Here is a 20,326-nt window from a genome sequence, read left to right as displayed (position 1 = left end):
AAAGCTGATAGCTCAAGTTGACACTTAAAAGTGTCCTTCTTGATAGTAAGGGAGTACCTTACAGCTGTCATATTTTCTTTCTGCAGCCATGTGCGATTGTGTTGTTTGTAATAGTAGACTGCATGGGATTCAAAACTTAAAATCAAAATATTTGAGCTCTTAAAGGGCTAGAATTCAAATAAATGGTCTGGGATAGTTATGATAATAAATACATTTAACAAGTGCTACGGTTTTCATACTTACAGAAACAAATACTACTGACACGTAAATTAAGAGTGCTCAATTTATTAATCTCAGGTAGATGAAGGACTAAGTCAGCCCTGTTGAGCTAAGAACCAATGACCGGGCTGGACGTTTGTATTTGGATGAGGTCGTATATGTGATCATGAGACTGTCCAGTCGCTGTCCTGCATGTCCAACTCATTTATTGCTTGTTCTCATTAGGTTTAATTATTTTTTATTTTCTAAAGTTTTTCTGTAAGCACCACATGTTTTGTGTAAACAGACGGAGCGCTGAAGGGAGGGTAGTAAGATGAGACAGGGCCCATACCGAAAGTCCATAATATCCCATAAAATCCCTTTTGGTGTAATGTGGACTGTAAAGCCCTAGACTTTGAGTCAAACAAATGGATGCTTCAGTGCCTGTGTATTTTTGGACTTATAAGTGGTCTGTAGTGTTCTGAAGGAGAGCGGTTGGCAACTGTGTCGTTGGGGAGGTTTTTTATACTGCCAAATACGAAACAGAGGAGGTGCAACTGCAAGAGTGTTCTATTGTGTGTAGCGAAGGGTGTCTAGAGTGTGCCGCCAAAAGATTTGAATCTGGGTGGGCAGATATCACTCCAAGTGACATAAGTGATCGACTGGCAGTGACTGAATCATGTTTTGATAGGGTTGCTAGACCTTGGCTACTTTGCTAAGATGGAGCTAATGTAATGACTTTTGAACCAGGCATAAGGTCTCAAACGTCTGATTAAGAGTTGGCCTTCAGTCCCATCTAAGGGTGTCTTGTTATTTCTCTGCCTAATTTAAGAGAAGGCCTGTCTTTTTTTTATTATCATGCATACAAAGCAGTGCAGTACTCCAGTCGAGACACAACTAGAGAGAGCACAAGGACAGTTGTGTTTATCTGAGGGATAAAAGGTGTAGCACTATTAGACAAACCTCGAAGGCTGCAAACTTTCTGGACAAACTGTGGGTTCCCCATTGAACCCTTCAAAGTGAATAGCAAAGGGGATATCTCAACAGGGGCAATGAGTGTGATCCCTATTTTCAAAGGTTATTGTGCTGCGTCCATTCTTGGGCATCCTTTAAGTTATTTGCTGACAATTTCTTGATCATTCATCTAGCTTGTGGCTAGAGGTAGATATTAGTGTCACAAGCGTCTTTCACGATGATAGTCACGTGGTTCCTATCTATACTACTATTATAAAGAGAGAACTTGCACCTTTAGGCAAGGTAAACTCGGGACCCACAGCGCCAATCTACACACCCGATACACCGTTGAAATCGGCAGGGTGTGTAGATAGTCATAGGCTTTAAAAATTTTAAAAATAAACGTTATATAAAAAGTTAAATTTTTACAAAAAGTAGTTCCCTCAAAGTAGCGCCGGCCGCGACTGTGCGTCGTCACGTCAGGAGCAGGGGAGGAGCAGTGTCCAAGGAGCGGCGGACATGGCGCGCAGGGGAGGAGCGGTGAAGTGAGGCCAGCGGCGGAGCAGAGAGGCGGATATGGCGCGAGGAGGAGCGGCGGCGGAGAGGTGGTGAGTGGCAGAGCGGCGGAGCTGAGAAATATGGACCGGCGGTGTGAGCAGCAGAGGCAAGGTAAGAATCCGGGGCAGCCAGGGTCTGGGTGGGGGGGCGGGGCACGGGCTGCTGGGGAATGTCAGGGCAGGCGGGGGTAGGGGAAGCCAGCATTTCAGGTTTGCGTGCTCTCCCGCCCCAGCCCCCGCCCGCCACAACATTGTCCGGGACACAGACAATGTAATGGCGGGCGGGGGCCTGGGCGGGAGAGCACGCAAACCTGAAATGCAGCCCCCAGCCCCCTTCTACCCCAGGCAACACTGGGGCGGGCTGCTAATATATATATATATATATATATATATATATATATATAAGTATATATATATATATATCCAGATATCTCCGAACCTCTCTGCAGTGCCCAGCCGGAACACAACCAAAGGACGAAATACAGACTCCAAGTATTGTGGAAAATGCAGGTCTTTAATTCACCAGTTTGTCAGACGCGTTTCGAATACCTTTGTATTCTTTCTCAATTAACAAACATATAGTCCACTTTTAGTTATTATACAGTTTTTTGTGTGATGCTTTCACCTCCCCATGTGATGTATAGATATAGAGGAAATACTAAACAAATATGTATGCTGGGACTTGTGGTTTTTAAGGGCCTCATTCAGTTACTTGCATATCAGGTTTGCACAACATTACAGCATGAATGCAGTTTCTTATAAGATAGAAGATAACGTAATGCACATTTATACCAATTATCATAACATTGTTTAAAATGCCTGTTTTGATTGAATAGGTCACCGATTTCATTATATATTTTTCAATGGGTATAAATAAATAAATAAATATATACATTGATAAAATATGCCGTACAAAAATATATTTTTGAATATATATGTCTATCATTCTTCATGTAGTAAAAAATGACAAATAAATAAACATTTCATATGTACAGAATACAATATAAAAATAGAAATAAGCTATTTAAAATATTGTCACTCTAAAATTTTGTATGGATATCACGGAATGAATTCCTGATTTCATTATTGGCTAACCTCATTTACCTAAGTCGGTCAGATAACAAATGTGCAAAATTACGCAATGTGCAAAAGTACAAACCAAGTGCACACTTTGCATTGTTTTATAGCAGCATGAGAGTATTTCCTTAAAAAAAGTGCAAAAAAATGATATAGTAGTTGCAAAATTTCACCCAATATGTGCTACTTGCTAATGAAGATATTGATGCCTTCAAGATATTGTGTTTTAAAACTTATAAGCAAAAAATAGATTGTACTTATAATGTGAAAGACTAAAAACAGTATTGAGACAAAAGGAAAAGGGAACAGGGGCCAGAGTATTGTTATAAAGATACAGGAGTTTGGAAACATGTAGGGAACATTCATAGCTGGTGGATAGGACATCAGAGGAAATGGTGCAGATCCTCAGTATTGTTCAATCCATTTGGCTGTCTACTATCCAGTTCTACAATAAAAAAAGAATCCGGGGCAGCCAGGGTCGGGGTGGGGGGGCGGGGCACGGGCTGCTGGGGAATGTCAGGGCAGGCGGGGGTAGGGGAAGCCAGCATTTCAGGTTTGCGTGCTCTCCCGCCCCAGCCCCCGCCCGCCACAACATTGTCCGGGACACAGACAATGTAATGGCGGGCGGGAGAGCACGCAAACCTGAAATGCAGCCCCCAGCCCCCTTCTACCCCAGGCAACGCTGGGGCGGGCTGCTAGTATATATATAGTATATATATTACACATGGGGAAAGCACCATGTGAAAGGTCTTGCGTCAGTCTTACGCCTGCTGTGAGGCAGGCGCAAGATTTTGACGCAACAGCATCCTAAAAGTGACGCAGTGAAATCTCATAGCTTTCACTGCGTCACTATTACGAAGCTTTTTGCGGGGGAACGCCCCCTCTGCATAAATTATACCTGACGCAGGTATAATGTGGCGCAGGGTTTTAAAAAGTGACCCATCTACCTAGATGCGTCACTTTTTAAATAAAGCGCAACGAGGCGCATTTTTTTACACCGCTGGTGCGTCACAAAAAGTGACGCACAGGCGGCGCAAAACTGTTGCAAGGCCTTCATAAATGCGTTACTTTTTGTGACGCACCAGTGCTGTAAAAAATGCACCTTATTCAGTCATATTTACAAAGTGACACATCTAGGTAGTTGCATCACTTTGTAAGCCCCTGCGCCACATTATTCCTACGTCAGGTGTAATGTATGCCAAAGGGACGTATTGACGCAAAAAAGGGTCGTAGAGGTGACACAGTGAATAAACTGGAGGCCTCATTTCTGAAAAGTGACGCATCGCTGCGTGAAAACAGCGATCCGTCACTTTTCTGTGTGCACTCCTTACGACATTCCAGATGTGTCATATTTAATGTATGACAAATCATGTCGCAAGGAGTTACAGATACGTCAGTATTTCTGATGTATCTGTAAACACAAAAGTGACGCATTACTGGAGTGCGTCACAAAAGTGACGCAACTCCAGTAATGCGTCCTTTCACATGGGGAAAGCACCATGTGAAAGGTCTTGCATCAGTCTTACGCCTGCTGTGAGGCAGGCGCAAGATTTTGACGCAACAGCATCCTAAAAGTGACGCAGTGAAATCTCATAGATTTCACTGCGTCACTATTACGAAGCTTTTTGCGGGGGAACGCCCCCTCTGCATACATTATACCTGACGCAGGTATAATGTGGCGCAGGGTTTTAAAAAGTGACCCATCTACCTAGATGCGTCACTTTTTAAATATAGCGCAACGAGGATCATTTTTTTACACCGCTGGTGCGTCACAAAAAGTGACGCACAGGCAGCGCAAACTGTCGCAAGGCCTTCATAAATGCGTTACTTTTTGTGACGCACCAGTGCTGTAAAAAATGCACCTTATTCAGTCATATTTACAAAGTGACACATCTAGGTAGTTGCATCACTTTGTAAGCCCCTGCGCCACATTATTCCTACGTCAGGTGTAATGTATGCAAAAGGGACGTATCGACGCAAGAAAGGGTCGTAGAGGTGACACAGTGAATAAACTGGAGGCCTCATTTCTGAAAAGTGACGCATCGCTGCGTGAAAACAGCGATGCGTCACTTTTCTGTGCGCACTCCTTACGACATTCCAGATGTGTCATATTTAATGTATGACGAATCATGTTGCAAGGAGTTACAGATACGTCAGTATTTCTGACGTATCTGTAAACACAAAAGTGACGCATTGCTGGAGTGCGTCACAAAAGTGACGCAACTCCAGTAATGCGTCCTTTCACATGGGGAAAGCACCATGTGAAAGGTCTTGCGTCAGTCTTACGCCTGCTGTGAGGCAGGCACAAGATTTTGACGCAGCAGCATCCTAAAAGTGACGCAGTGAAATCTCATAGATTTCACTGCGTCACTATTACGAAGCTTTTTGCGGGGGAACGCCCCCTCTGCATACATTATACCTGACGCAGGTATAATGTGGCACAGGGTTTTAAAAAGTGACCCATCTACCTAGATGCGTCACTTTTTAAATATAGAGCAACGAGGCGCATTTATTTACACCGCTGGTGCGTCACAAAAAGTGACGCACAGGCGGCGCAAAACTGTTGCAAGGCCTTCATAAATAAGGCCCTGTATTTTCCCCGTGCTTCGCTCCCCGGTGCGCTACCCGGTGCGCTTCCTGGTGCGCGTACCGGGCGCTCCCCCCGCGCAAATCGAAAAAAAATATTTTTTTAAAATGCCCCGCGGGACCCTATTTTAGCCCCCACATCAAACCTAGGGGGTCAGGAGGGGGTCTACCCTGCCCCCTTATAGTCATTTCTCCCTTTTTTTATGTCACCTCTTGTGTCTCGATCCTACCGAGACACAAGATGGCGGCCGCTCCGGACTGTTTCGAATGTTTACAGACACCCGTGAGCCAATCAGCTTTCCGCGCGCAAGTCGCGTGTTGCGCCTTGGTGCGCTCCCCGGTGCGCGCACTGGAGCGCGCCTATAGAGATATATATTTTTTTGAACCTAAATTACTCAAAATCCACTGGAGCACATATCTTGAGACATAGCAAAGGCACATCGGGCTACCAGTCCATACAATTTTGCCAAGTTTGGTGGAAATCCATTCAGCCGTTCGGGCTAAAAGTGAAATCGACCGCCCTATGGAAATTAACATGGGGAAAACGCGTTTTGGGACCCCCCTTTTATCTCGGCCCCCGCTTGACGAATCCCCCCCAAACTTTCAGGGAAGGACCGGAACGTCGCGAGGCCATTTTGAGGAAATTTTCGGTCAGATTCGTCAACCGGCGCCAAAGTTATTCCAAATAGAATTTTGAGATTTAACATTGAAAAAAATCCTAACTACAACTACCTACTGGCGACTGCCAGTAGGTAAAATATATATATATATATATATATATATATATATATATTAGCGCTCCAAAACTCCCAGGAAAATGACTCCAAAGGAAAGTAGCACACGCAGGGGAGGTTTCCACAGGTGTTTAATGAAGAAACCAACAGTAACGACGCGTTTCGCCTTGGGGCTTCGTCAAGTTGTGCAGAGAGCCGAGGCGTGCGTCGGATTTAAAAGGACACCATGTGAATACATGAAACAAAGGTAGGACTATGCAGTACAATACATTCATGGTCGCCATGTTGGAATGGTGAGATTAAAGTAAACAATTACAAATGATTCAAAACGATATCGTCATGAATACCATTATTCAGCAAAACCAAATAAATGTGCACAATTAAAAGCCTGTTTATCAGGCCCAATAATATCGAATATCCAAATGATAGCCATACCCTCTTAGAAAGAAAGAATTCAGCCCGTGATGGGCAGCGTGACACCTCCACAAACTTTGCAGAATACGCTATGTACATCATAAATAGGCAAAGTCAACAAAATGACGCATGTGGCAAAAATCCACCATAATACATGCGCTTCAATCTTCTAAACGAAGGATAAAGATGCATATACGATATGTATGTTGATGTGGAGTAATGTCTCGTTGTTATAACGCCCTGGATGGGCAACAATCAATGTCTCAAGTATATACCATGGAGTCAATTTCACAATATATTACTGTAAAACCATTAAAACAATATGTTAAAAACATATTAGATACGAAAAGGCACAGTCAAAGAAAATGAGGAAAAGCAGCAATGTATGAGCTAACAGTCACAGGAAATCGTAACCATACAGTTAACCTAAATGGACTGCTAATTCTTCATGCATGTTGAGGCCATTCGGGTACTTGCTCTGTAAGTCTATAATGTACCTGGATTCAAGTCGTCTAAGTTTGAGTAGACGATCCCCACCTCTAATGTTAAATGGCACACTGTCAATGCATGCATAAGCTAACAGGTCCCTGTTACTTTTGTGCATTTTGGCAAAATGCCTGGCTACTGGGTAAGCCTCATCCTTCTTAGCAATGGCCCGCATGTGTTCTAATACACGCAACTTTACTGCATTAGTAGTGCTGCCAATATATTTTAGGCCGCAAGGGCATGTCAAACAGTAAATAGCGTAGGGCGTAGAACAAGTTAGAAATTTGCTAATTCTTTTCGGAATGGTGACACCCGGTATCTTGTAAGTAAGCGTCCGCTTACTATATTTACAAGCCTTGCAACGGCCGCAAGGATAAAAGCCATTGAGGACAGGTAACTTGGATGTTGTTTCAGGTACAGAATAGTGACTGGAGACTAGGTGATCTCGTAAGGATCTAGCTTTTCTAAACGTGATAAGGGGATTTGTAGGTCTCCAGTCACTATTCTGTACCTGAAACAACATCCAAGTTACCTGTCCTCAATGGCTTTTATCCTTGCGGCCGTTGCAAGGCTTGTAAATATAGTAAGCGGACGCTTACTTACAAGATACCGGGTGTCACCATTCCGAAAAGAATTAGCAAATTTCTAACTTGTTCTACGCCCTACGCTATTTACTGTTTGACATGCCCTTGCGGCCTAAAATATATTGGCAGCACTACTAATGCAGTAAAGTTGCGTGTATTAGAACACATGCGGGCCATTGCTAAGAAGGATGAGGCTTACCCGGTAGCCAGGCATTTTGCCAAAATGCACAAAAGTAACAGGGACCTGTTAGCTTATGCATGCATTGACAGTGTGCCATTTAACATTAGAGGTGGGGATCGTCTACTCAAACTTAGACGACTTGAATCCAGGTACATTATAGACTTACAGAGCAAGTACCCGAATGGCCTCAACATGCATGAAGAATTAGCAGTCCATTTAGATTAACTGTATGGTTACGATTTCCTGTGACTGTTAGCTCATACATTGCTGCTTTTCCTCATTTTCTTTGACTGTGCCTTTTCGTATCTAATATGTTTTTAACATATTGTTTTAATGGTTTTACAGTAATATATTGTGAAATTGACTCCATGGTATATACTTGAGACATTGATTGTTGCCCATCCAGGGCGTTATAACAACGAGACATTACTCCACATCAACATACATATCGTATATGCATCTTTATCCTTCGTTTAGAAGATTGAAGCGCATGTATTATGGTGGATTTTTGCCACATGCGTCATTTTGTTGACTTTGCCTATTTATGATGTACATAGCGTATTCTGCAAAGTTTGTGGAGGTGTCACGCTGCCCATCACGGGCTGAATTCTTTCTTTCTAAGAGGGTATGGCTATCATTTGGATATTCGATATTATTGGGCCTGATAAACAGGCTTTTAATTGTGCACATTTATTTGGTTTTGCTGAATAATGGTATTCATGACGATATCGTTTTGAATCATTTGTAATTGTTTACTTTAATCTCACCATTCCAACATGGCGACCATGAATGTATTGTACTGCATAGTCCTACCTTTGTTTCATGTATTCACATGGTGTCCTTTTAAATCCGACGCACGCCTCGGCTCTCTGCACAACTTGACGAAGCCCCATGGCGAAACGCGTCGTTGCTGTTGGTTTCTTCATTAAACACCTGTGGAAACCTCCCCTGCGTGTGCTACTTTCCTTTGGAGTCATTTTCCTGGGAGTTTTGGAGCGCTAATAAAAAAACGGGTACACCCCCGTTTTCGTGTGCACCCACTCGTGTGTGCAATTGGTTGGTGTCTGTGAGCTATTATATATATATATATATAAAGGTTTTTCATTAGAGGCTTGCTCTACGAGGGGGCATCAGAGATTATTTTCATGGTGTCTCGCAAATCACAAGAAGGGTTCTAATGTGTCCTACTCTGGATTTGGTGAGATGGATGATTTCAGAGTAGGAACCACACTGTAATATGGTCGCCCAAGAGATAAGTTAGCAGTCAATAGCCTGACGTTCAGTGATCAAGGAGTAAAAGAGGCTCAGAATATAGTCCCAGGAATGGGTTGATTATTTGACTTGTTGGTGGAAGCCCGAGTTATCCATATCCTGTATAATACCTTGAAGGTAAGTGTTAGCTGGGTTATCGGTCCCATTATTGAGTTGATCTAGGATGAAAACCCTGTTCAATAGCATGGGATTGTCCTGGGCAAGACAGACGATTTCCCCTAGGAGTGATTGATGCCTTTGGTTGGCCAAGACACAATTGAAGCATTGTGTCACTTGGATGATGGATTTCATTAGGATAGGAAACAAGAGATGTGCTTGCATTTTCTTGCAAGTGATAGAATCATGATGCTTGTAGTACAGATGCCCCTATATGCCTTATATTAGTTCCCTTTTTTATTTAGGAACTGATCAGGTTTCTTGTGGAGCAGGTTGTACTCCACGCCTAAGTGATGATAAACGCGCTAGGCATTAAAATCCTTAAGCAATTCATGACAATGGGTGGTGTTTTTTGTCGTGGCATTCTTGTGTTGAAGAGTGTTCCATTGCCAGAGGTTTCCAGCAAGAGGGAACGTTTGGAGACATTTCTTGACATTCCATAAAGATAAATTGCTCAGCTTTCCTGGAAAGTGGTGTAGAAATATTGATGGGGGTAGAGGGTGCAATCACCAGAGGATTAAATGAAATCTACATTTGCCTTGTTCCTTGTAGCTTTCCATTGGTGGGCTCCATGATGGTTCTGTAGAGTCATAGGTACAATCTCCTGGCTCTGTTCTAGCAAGATTCCTTGGGCTAAAAGAAAGAACAGCAAAATAATGTGGGGGGCTAGTGTTACTTCTGTGGGCCGCATTCATACTCCAACTTTTAAATACCATTCTTACATTTAAACATATGTTTGTGAACAGTTATTGGTAAACCTAATGTGACATGCACCAGTAATGTTTGTGAAGGCTTTCACAGTAATTCACTCAACATAATATTTATTAAGGGATATGCTTTCAATGACTCAGCTCAATGTTTGCAAACATTACATTATTTAAAAAACATAGATTGCAGCCTGCCCAAAGCCTCTCTAATTCAGTTTACAGTGGGAGAACAGTAGGCAGCTCCAACGGGAGCCTACAAATTATGAAGTTACCATCGCCCTCAGAAAGTGAGCTAAAAGCGGCTACCCCCTTGAGACTACTGAGTGGGCAGTTCAGTGGAGGGTCTCAACTCAGAGTTCACCAAAAGGATGACCCAGAAACTCACTGATCTGCTATTTGAGGGGTTCTTAAAGGTAAGGGGCCTAACAAAATATTGACAAAAAGCATAATACCGGGGAAACACCAGGGACAAAGGAAAACATGGAGCATCTGATAGAGCTTTGCAGTGTGCCTGGAACTTTCATTCTTAGGACTGGAGTGAGGAAGAGGAGGATGAAGAGGTAATGTTCAGATCACTTAATAGTAATCATTATGGTATTAAGTCATCTCTGTGGCATTACAGAACGTCTTAAAGCAGTTCTGAAATGTTGAGATCGGTTTCTTCTGAAGAAGCATAGTGAGGACTTGGATATCCGCTCAGGTCCAGTGATGTTTCTCTTGCCACTTAAAATCCCATACAAGAAGAAACACATACAGACAGGAAAGGGAATCTATCTGACTTAAATCTAGCAGGCTCTCATTGTAATGAGGGATCGACAACTAAGTAAAATGAAGATTACTGCTAAGTAGTCTGGCCTTAAACTGAAGCACTTCTAAAGGGACAAGTATATATTTTCCCCAGGAGGATATACTTGCAAGCTAAGGCCCTGAGGCTGCTGGAAACCTCTGCAGTAGTTTGAACGTGTCCAGGCTCTTCTTATGCAGGCATGGGCTCATCTTAGGCAGCGGAGAGTGTGGTGGAGACTGAGAATACCACATATTCTTTCAATTTCTTCTGAGACTGAAAATGATTGTGCCACCTAAGGGCCTCATTATGATAGTCGTCGGGAGAGCGTCCGACCAATATCGCTGCAGGCAAGTGACAACCCGAAAAGACGCCCGCCCTATTATGATACGACTGCTGTGGTGGTGGTTGTAAAATGCTTTTTTCTACTGCAGCCCTGAAGTAAATAGCGTGCTTGTGAAGTATACTGGATTGAAGCTGATGGAGGCTAAAATGTCTTATTTATAGCTGCACGTTACATCACATGGTTAGCCCATGCACCAGGTCCATCTGAAGGGGGTCACTATTCCCCAGGTCTCCGCCTTCTGAGGGACTGTGCTACAACATATATTCATAGATTTAAAAGCAAAGTAACCCTATTAACAATGATACAGCTAACACGGCTAATGTCTTTAAATGGCGCTAGATTCTGGCTAAGTTGTGTTTTCATTTTCCCTGCAGGACATTTTTTTAAACTTTGAAAAAAGCCCCTGTCCTAGGAAGGACCTCACTTCAGTTTGTTGACCAGAGCCCTGCAAAAGAAAAATCTGCCATGCCTGCCTTGCAGCACAGGCATATTCAAGTGGGCGAGAAAGTGCTATGATGGGTCTATATCAAGGAGAGAGTAGTGGGAGCTATACTTCTCATCACTGTCTCACCTGCTGAAGACCTTGCCACTTGAGTGGAAAAGCCAATGAACATTCAACAAACCATTCAGCCATACGATCCTGTTATAAGTAGGCTGCTCTCATGTCAGGGGTATACCGCTGTGTGCTCTTCCCCTCACGGGCACAGTCTACATTCAGCAATGACCGAACTTGCTAAATGCTGCTTCTTGAGTTTTGAACTTGGTATAAAGTTGTTAATGTTTAGAAAGCTTTAAAGGGGCGGTTCCTGGTTTGAGCGTTGGGACATTGCCCCACTCGTATATTGAACCCCCCTTTTCAAAAACACTTTGTTTGCATTCATTTTCAAGTGCCTGCGCCTGCGGCAGTTAGCATTCAGCCGCGGGCAGCAACGGCTGTGAATTGTGTGGGGTTTCAATTTTGATAGCACACACCGGTAGTATACTGGAGCGAGCGCGCACATGGCACCTATGCCCAAAGTACGCATGTCGTGTTGGTCGGCTACCTGTCTGCGGCCAGCCCGACATGCTAAAAGGAGGCTTCTCTCCACCTGCACATTAGGAGAGCAGGGGTTAATCAGAGCCCAACCCCCGGTCTCCTAATGAGCGGTGAATTTGCCTTCTCAAGCCAATCCTGGCGCTGCTCTAATGCTGTGTAACAGCAAGAGCAGTGTCTGGATTGGCTGTCACAACACGAACCAGGGATGTTCTGACGTCATTTCTAAGTTGCAGACAGAAACGCAGGCTCTGAAAAGTTATAAATTACGTGCAGCGTGGGTTGTACAACTGCATTAAAAAAGAACGGAAAAAAGAGTTACAAAAATATCCTCGTAGGCTAAAAAAGGGGAACCAACAACATTAAAATGCTGCGGGACTGTAGTGCCCTTTAAGATTTTAGGCTGCGGTAGTGTGTATGCTGCCGAGTCCAAACAAGTAAGGGGATATGTATTTTGAGATATTCTCTTTGCTTAGTTGCGAGAGATCCCGTGCGTTGTCACTGGTGTGCTTAATGTTTGGAGGATTGCAAATTGCGTTGCATTTTGTCTTTTTGCAAGTTTAATCCAGTAATAAATAGAGGCAGGAGGTCGGTTGTTAAAGTGTGTTGTGTGCCTGCTCTGTTCTGGTTCTCAGGGATATATATGGCTGTGGTTATTAACATATCTCTGTATTCGTCTAAAAATAATGAGTCAAGCTGTATCACAGGGAGGTCAAGTTTTTCCCGAATTTTGATCTAGAGCCTAGAGGTAAGGAATTTCCATAAATTGAGTGAAAAAAACGCATTTATGTTGGCGGTGAAAGTGGAGGGGGCATGCACGGGTGGAACATTACTGCAATCGTTAACAGAGGAACTAATTCTCTCATTTATGCAACAGCAAAAATTCTCCCACCGTCAGACAAAGCCCATTATTTATTAATTTAATATTATTATAGATGGGGCATGTTATGTCGAATATATGATGTTTTCAACTTCAAGTTGCACACTTATTTCGTCATAAGTGTGTCACCCTAGGCACCAGTAATCTTAAGCTGGAATCTCCAGCGGTTATGGCTTCAATTCAAAGTTCAACTTAAATTCCTCTGAATAATGTTTACTCGATACGATATGTTTGGTTCAAAAACAAGAGTGTTTTATTCACATTTTCTCCACTTCATTCAAAACTCAAGACAATCCATTGTTCCAATGCATTTCGGTGCGTAACTGCATCTTCGTCAGGGAACGTCTAAAATTAAACAAACAAAACATTTTCTAAGTTCATGTAACCTCATGTTTAAATGTTCTTACGTGTAGTTAAATGCTCGACTATTATGTAGGAATTAACTTATTCCGATGTGTTGTCCTTTCAATTAAAGGCAAGTATCTGGGGTGTCTGTCTTGTTTGTTATGTGCAGATGGGAGCTTACTGTTTGTTACGCGCTCATTTCACTATGATGCTTCGTATCTGATGCTGGTGTCCCTGCTTCTACTCGGCGCTAGCAGTACTTAAATAGTCTGACGGCTTTATCTTGCCTGTCGGGTGACTATGCCCCGCCGTTCCTCACCTTGTTGTTGTTCAAGTTAATCCTAACTGTTCTGCTCCGCGAAGCGATCTCGCTCCGCTCGCTTCCGAAAGTCGATTCAAACTACGTGCTGGTTCGCGCATGCGCTATATGAATGTTTAGCGTTTTTTGTAAAAAGGTTGTGTATGGTAACTTTATTAGTGCTTGCTGGCGCGAACATCAGCTCGCACTCGAAATAGGTGGTTGATCAATCTGGGACCCATGTGATGGAGTGAGCGCAAAAAAATGCTCGCTGTTCGTTAACTTTATATATAATATATGATGTTACCACGATTTCAAATACAACGCATGGCTTTACCACGTGAATTTTACATTGCAAATGTCTTTACCATGCAGAATAAAAGAAAGCAGAATTTTACTACGCATAAAAACGTTAGTAAGCATCCAACGTCCATTATGCCCAAAAATACACTAAAATAAACATAATGAAACGGATAGGCAAAAAAAATATGTCTTCAGAAGTGACATTGTTTGTCTTTCGTCACTTTCACTAACCTCTGAAAACGTGTCCCCAAGCAAGATGGCTGAATAATTCGTCAAAGAAGGTCACTTGTTAATTTGTAATACACATTCTAAATTACACATTCAGTCAGCGTTTGTCTTCGTTTTTAATTTTTGATTCCAAAACATATTTTACATTTTTTTCGTTGTTTTTTTGGGGGGAGACACCCCCAGCCCCCTTTTCTAATTTTTCCCATTACCACCCATGCCTTTTCTACGTATCACGTTCTTAAGGTATGCGTGAAAAGACTTCTAACAAAAAAAAATAAAAGGACTTCTTTTTTTACGTACACGTAGAACGTATGAAGGTTGACCGGAATGTAACTTGCGTGGTAAAGACGATCGTGGAAGGCATAAGCGTGGAAAAGACGTTTACGTGGTAAGTGCCCCGTTGTAAACGTTATGCGTAGTAATGCCTTCGTTGTAATTGATGTTTCCTGTTATGTCTGTCTAAAGCAGGAGCTATTATTTATCTGTGTGTTACTGTGCAACGATTGCTTTCATCATAAACAGAACGAAGGGCCGCTCCTTCATCATTTGGTGCGCTGGCTGAGCATGGCTCATCTATTGGGTGGGTGTGGGGACCTATCATTATATTTTAGCTTTCTTGTCAGAGGGCTGAGGGTTTATCTCACCAAGAGGTGAACTCACTCATTGGGAAATCATGTTGTAAATGCGCAAGCTCGCTAGTCAGGTAGAGATTGAAAAAGACCCGTAATACCTTCAAATATAATCAAGGTAATAGACTAGAGCATTAATTAGCTGAAAATTGGCCATGCAGAAAAAGGCATTCTAAAGGTACCGTGATGGATATGTAAATGCATGGCAATGCCTAATTCGTTCTTGTGCAAAAAACCCTATCACAGAATGAAATTAATCATGTCCTTGCCCATTTCGTGGCAGAGCCATATACATCTCAATCCTCCACCATAATAAATGTGAAGAAAATGTTGTTGAGAAATGCTTTGCATGAAGGAACACATGCCAATGACAATGTATTCTGTGCTCTTCAGCTTGATTTAATGCCACCGTTTTGCATTTTATCGAATTGAACTATGGAATACTGTTGACCAGATGCAAGCATGTCTGTCGTTATTTGTTTATCTGACACGAGTTATCCTTTGAAAGTTTTACTATTCCTTTGAGCGGGCTACTAAAGGTAGGGATGGCTTCTTGTAAATAATGGTGATATCAGGAAATGAATAATGAAAAGTCAAGCAAAGTACCTCTGTACTCATTATATTCTGTGTCTTCTGTACAATCTAAATGGACATTTTGGTCGCACAGTTGGTGTTACTACTTTTGCTTCATACCATGATATTTTGTACAGGCTAAATGTGAGTTAGGACGCTGCAAAAAATAAAGCGTTAGCAGCAGTCTCGTCTCCCCCCTCCCATCTTCGTAAGTCAAATGGCTGCAAAACGTTGTTTGCACAAAGGTACGGGCGAAGGAGAGACGAGACCAGATGGAGACCCACACCTCGTGACCAGTGCTGCGGCCAGGCTTGAGTCGCATTTTTGAGACTCCAAGGCCGAGCCTCGCTGTCATGTTGTGTGATCCAGTTGTCAAATGGGGGGATCGGAAGGGCATGACGTGAAAAGACAACCGTCCTGACAGTTGAAATGCTTCAGCTGAAGTGTAAGGCACAAGTCTCCTGTGGTGTGAAACTGAGGGTGGGGTAGACAGCTAAACAAGCCATCTTGCCTGTGAGTGTGCCTGCTTCCCAGAAAGAAATGTAAATGTGTGCAACTGGTCAATCAGTGAATGTAAAGGGTTTTTAGGAGCTGGTATTGGCTTTAATTGATGGAATCACTTGAAGCTTCCTGAAATCTCTTTATTGATGGCATAACTACATATTCAAGCGCTTTATTAACCTTGCTTTCTCAAATATGCTTGAAAATGCACCCCTGGCCCACTCTTTTTTTCAAAGTTTTCTTGGGGGGAAGAACGCCCCTCAGCACTCTTATGACAGTAGGGCTCGCTCGCTCGCCACTGGGCACTCATTGCAAACTTTTACACCCCATCACTTTCAAATGTCATCAGTCGCCACTGAAGCTTTATGAATGTAATAGTGAGTGATGAATTGATGTGCTTTCTGCTTAGCTCATACTGCATACAGAATTGCCTACAAGCAGGGCCACTAGAATTATATGGTAGTGGAAGACCAAATTATGTGTCAGGGTTGACTAAATTATGCAGCAAGAAGAGGCACATTATGCAGACTAATGCGGCACACTTTGCGATAGTATTACTTCCTTATTTCGACATTTTACTCAGGTTAACACCCTCTGGGCAAATGTTTCACTACATTAGTACCAGTTTAACATCCAAATACACAATAATCCACAAAAGGGGACCACTCAACTTTTGCAGAAGGGCGTGGCTTTATGTGCCGCTATGCTTGGAATAAGTTTTGATAATTTCTGCCAAAAACAACATTTTTTGCCAAAATCTGCAGATTATGCATCAGAGGATGGATTATGTGATGAATGCAGCAAATCCATTGTTATGTAGAAAACGCTGCAGCAAAACTGCATAATTCCAGAGGTCCTGCCTATAGATACTCAATATTTTTTGTTGATGAGGGACCTGAGGCAGATGCAAATAGTCATATACCCCCCTGAGCAGGCAGTTTGAATCAGAGGCGATGCAGGGATTCGGCCCTTCTGTGCTCCTTTATTTGGGACACCTCTGAGTGCTTCCTAAGAGCACATAAGTATGATCTTGCCAGTGCCTCCATTTGGAAAGTTTCCGATACCCTTCTCATTTTCATGTCTTGTAGACTACACTGGAGACGGCAAAGCAGGCAGCAGAGGAAGTTCTCATTGTGAAAAGGATGAGCATTGCTTTAGGATTTGACTTAATCTTCAATGCAGTGCAGGTAAGAAATACATAATGTGCACCTAAATGTGTAAAGGATTGATATATTGCTGTGCCAAAGGTAGAACTAATTAGTTGAAATCTTTTGATAAATACTTGGTAGGTGACCTTATCAGTGGACACAAAACGTTAAACGTGAGCTGACCTGGGAAATAGAAGCAGCCCTGGAATAAGTATTCGCATCAGCCCACCTTGTCTCTCGAGAACACAGCGAACAGACATGGCCCTGTCTCAAGAGGGTCAATTGGGTTTACTCCCAGACATATCCCCTAAAACATGGTGCCAAATAATGCTGTTTAGAGCACAATTCTCCACGTTTTGGGTAAAAAGCTGCTAGCTGTGATGTTGGGTTTATTACATAGTCCAATAATCCGGGTCTCTCACAGTATCATGCTGAAATATTTCTCTTTCCCAGCAGTTCCTGTAAGTGAAGTTGGGTGCTTGATGTAAGAGTCTGGACGCCCTTTTTGTTGTCCTAAGGCAAAAAAAATAGCACCAGTTTGAAATCCTGTGCCGGATTCAATCTCTGTCACTGCTCACCACAGACCTTGTACTATCATAAATAAATTATACATTTGTAGATTTATATAGCGCTGCTTATCACCCATGAGGGTATCTAGACTGAGAGATTGAGTGAATTGCGCAGAATCACAGAATGTGGAGCCGACGCCGATGCCGAATCGCGAACACGGATCCCCAACTCCCTATTTGCAGGTCCCGGACTGGCCGTGGCGGGCACCGGGCAATCCCCCGGTGCGCCGCAGGGACGACTCTGCCCGCTGAGGCACATTCTCTACCTAGTCCAGGTTGCTGCCTTCCTGTGCCAGTGTACGTGGAATATGTATGGTCATGAAATGCTCCATTGTACTACTTACTAGTCATGTTCGTGGTCTGCCTGGGGTCTCGATGTACCTGCCTGCCAGGGGTGGTGACTCATGCGTGACTGGGCCATTGCTGCTCATTATGTGAGGGTGCTTTGAAAAAAGGACTACCATTGTCAAAGAGCGTTAGCCCAGAGTACTGATTGCTGCTGGTTACTTTTTTATTTTTTGAGAAATAGAGAATGTTATATAGTGCGAAGCAGACCTGAGACATCGGGTATCAGAGCGCTTTACATGAGCACCAGTTTAGTTACAGAAGGACACATTCATTTTTTGTTAGGCACGGGGAGATTAAGTGATGTGCCCAGAATCACAGGATGTTAAGCGTCGTTGCTGAGACTCGAACCCAGATTCCCCAGATTCGAGGTCGACCGCTCTAGCAGTAAGGCTACATCCTCTCCCCAATATTACAGACAGTGTTGGGGTCTTACAGAGCAGTAGCTCAGGGTGCTGCGATTGCCGCTGGTTACTTATGACAGGCAGGGTCCCCGTCTTACAGAGCAGTAGCTCAGTGTGCTGTGATTGCTGCTGGTTACTTATTGCAGACAGGGTCCCCGTCTTACAGAGCAGTAGCTCAGTGTGCTGTGTGTGATTGCTGCTGGTTACTTATTGCAGGCAGGGTCCCGCTAATACAGGCTCGAGCCTCGGATCAGACATTAGAGATATCCATCAGGTTACAAATGCTCCCATGGTGATTAATATATTCACTGCAACCCAGTTTCCACACATTATCGTTTTTACGCTATATAGTTTCACCAGTAATACTGCATGTCTATGCAAATTTAGTGGCCATTTCAACCGAAATGTGCTGTCTGTAAACGACAGTGCGCTATCACAGCAGTGCTCCACAATGCACCATCAGCTACATACCACACCCTTACCACTTTCCTGCTGAATGGGCGTGGCACATTTGCTATACTGATTTTTTTGTACGAAGCTTGAATTTTTCACAATCCCTATCACCTCAGTGATTTAGCATTAATGGTAGTACACCCTCTCAAAAAATTGTTCCAGGACCCTTGCTACTGCATCAATTTTGGGGGCACGATAATGGTGTTTTACACAATAGCTGGCATTCTGAAGAGTCTGAAATGAACCACACACTTCATTTTCTACTTGAATCTGTTAATTATATGCAAATAAATTAGCTCAACCCCTTGCAGTCTCGCTCCTTCCTGTCATGTTATGAAAAGTTCTTCTGACGTTGACCCTATTCACAAAGGTAAATTTGGTGATATATGCAATTAATAGTTTACAACAAAATTTACCTGTTTAAAGCCTGCCAGAAATTGCACAGGGATTCCAGGCAGGCATAAGCCTATTTACATGTGTTGCAATCTTAGCCACGAATGCAAGGTTCGCCACACCATTAGATCTCACTGAAGGTGTGGGAAAGTGGGTGTTACAAGGCGTGGTTAGCCTTGCAACTTTGTGAATGGCCACAAACATGAATGTTTGTCGGCATTCATAGACTTCTGAAAATGTCCGATTTTTACTCTAGCTGTGGGTTGTTGTAGAGCCCTTTGCATGGTGGGAATGGTATTGGTCACCCCCAGCTTTGGTGGGGCTGTAGTTGAAGGGTCTCCATGGGGAAAATATTTTACCCACAGGGTGGAGGGGAGTGTGTGTGTTAGCCAATCCTGTTTCCCCTCTATGGAGTTCTCCACTATGGAAAACTCAACGCAGCAGAAATAGGATCCCCCTGGGGATGGCACATGACCTTCCCAGGCATACCATTGAAACTGACTCCTGGTGCAGCTCTTCTGACATATCCCTGGGGATGTCTGAGAAAGTATATTCGTGCGCAGGTGAAAGTACTCTCGGCAAGGACAGATTTACCACTTTCTACTTTCTTTGTGAATGGGGCCTTGTAGGGCCTATTCCAAAGAAAGTAGTGAAAGTACACTCACATTTTGGATTATACATTTGAATGTAGTTTTACTGCTTTTTGGAATTCATGAACTCTAACTGGAATTGACATTGAACTATTTTTCCCTGTGAAGACAACCTTTCCCTTCACCCCCACCATATTTTGTGATGACCCATTACACTTCCCACTCTGGAAATTGATTTTTGCCAGCACTTGGCTGGAGTATATCTTCACCTCTTATCAGGCATAAGAGGGGAATGTGAAGAATGTGTGAATGACCACGAATGTACTCGTTTTTGAGTGTTTGTAAACTTTCAAGGCTAGTCATACCTTCGAACACCGTCAATCCCACCTCTTGAGAGGGATTTACAGGTGTGACGAGGTCCTTCTTGTTTGAGATTCATTTCTGTGTTCAGACTGACCACAGACCTCTCAGTTAGCTTATGCTGATGAGGAGAGAGAACCCAAAATGGTTGAGGTGGTCCCTTTCCCTACAGGAAATGGACTTCACAGTGGAACACAGGTCTGGGACTGACCACATCAATGCACATGACCCTTCCAGG

At 43.2% G+C, this 20,326-nt stretch overlaps 1 protein-coding gene across 2 annotated transcripts in view; it reads left to right on the top strand.

Annotated features, from left to right (window-relative positions):
* LOC147666399 (uncharacterized) overlaps nt 1-20,326 on the top strand; it is a 392,367-nt gene that overhangs the window by 306,718 nt on the left and 65,323 nt on the right. For both annotated transcript variants that reach the window (XM_086949092.1, XM_086949091.1), the window contains exon 10: nt 16,915-17,013. In XM_086949092.1, the coding sequence (XP_086805218.1) occupies nt 16,915-17,013 (99 nt within the window). The remainder of the gene's footprint in view (nt 1-16,914; nt 17,014-20,326) is intronic.

This window comes from Lissotriton vulgaris, unplaced genomic scaffold (genome assembly GCF_964263255.1).
Source record: "Lissotriton vulgaris unplaced genomic scaffold, aLisVul1.2 SCAFFOLD_532, whole genome shotgun sequence".
Taxonomy (NCBI): domain Eukaryota; kingdom Metazoa; phylum Chordata; class Amphibia; order Caudata; family Salamandridae; genus Lissotriton; species Lissotriton vulgaris.
The sequence above is the reverse complement of the archived record's forward strand: the minus strand, read 5'-3'. Positions and strand labels throughout refer to the sequence as shown.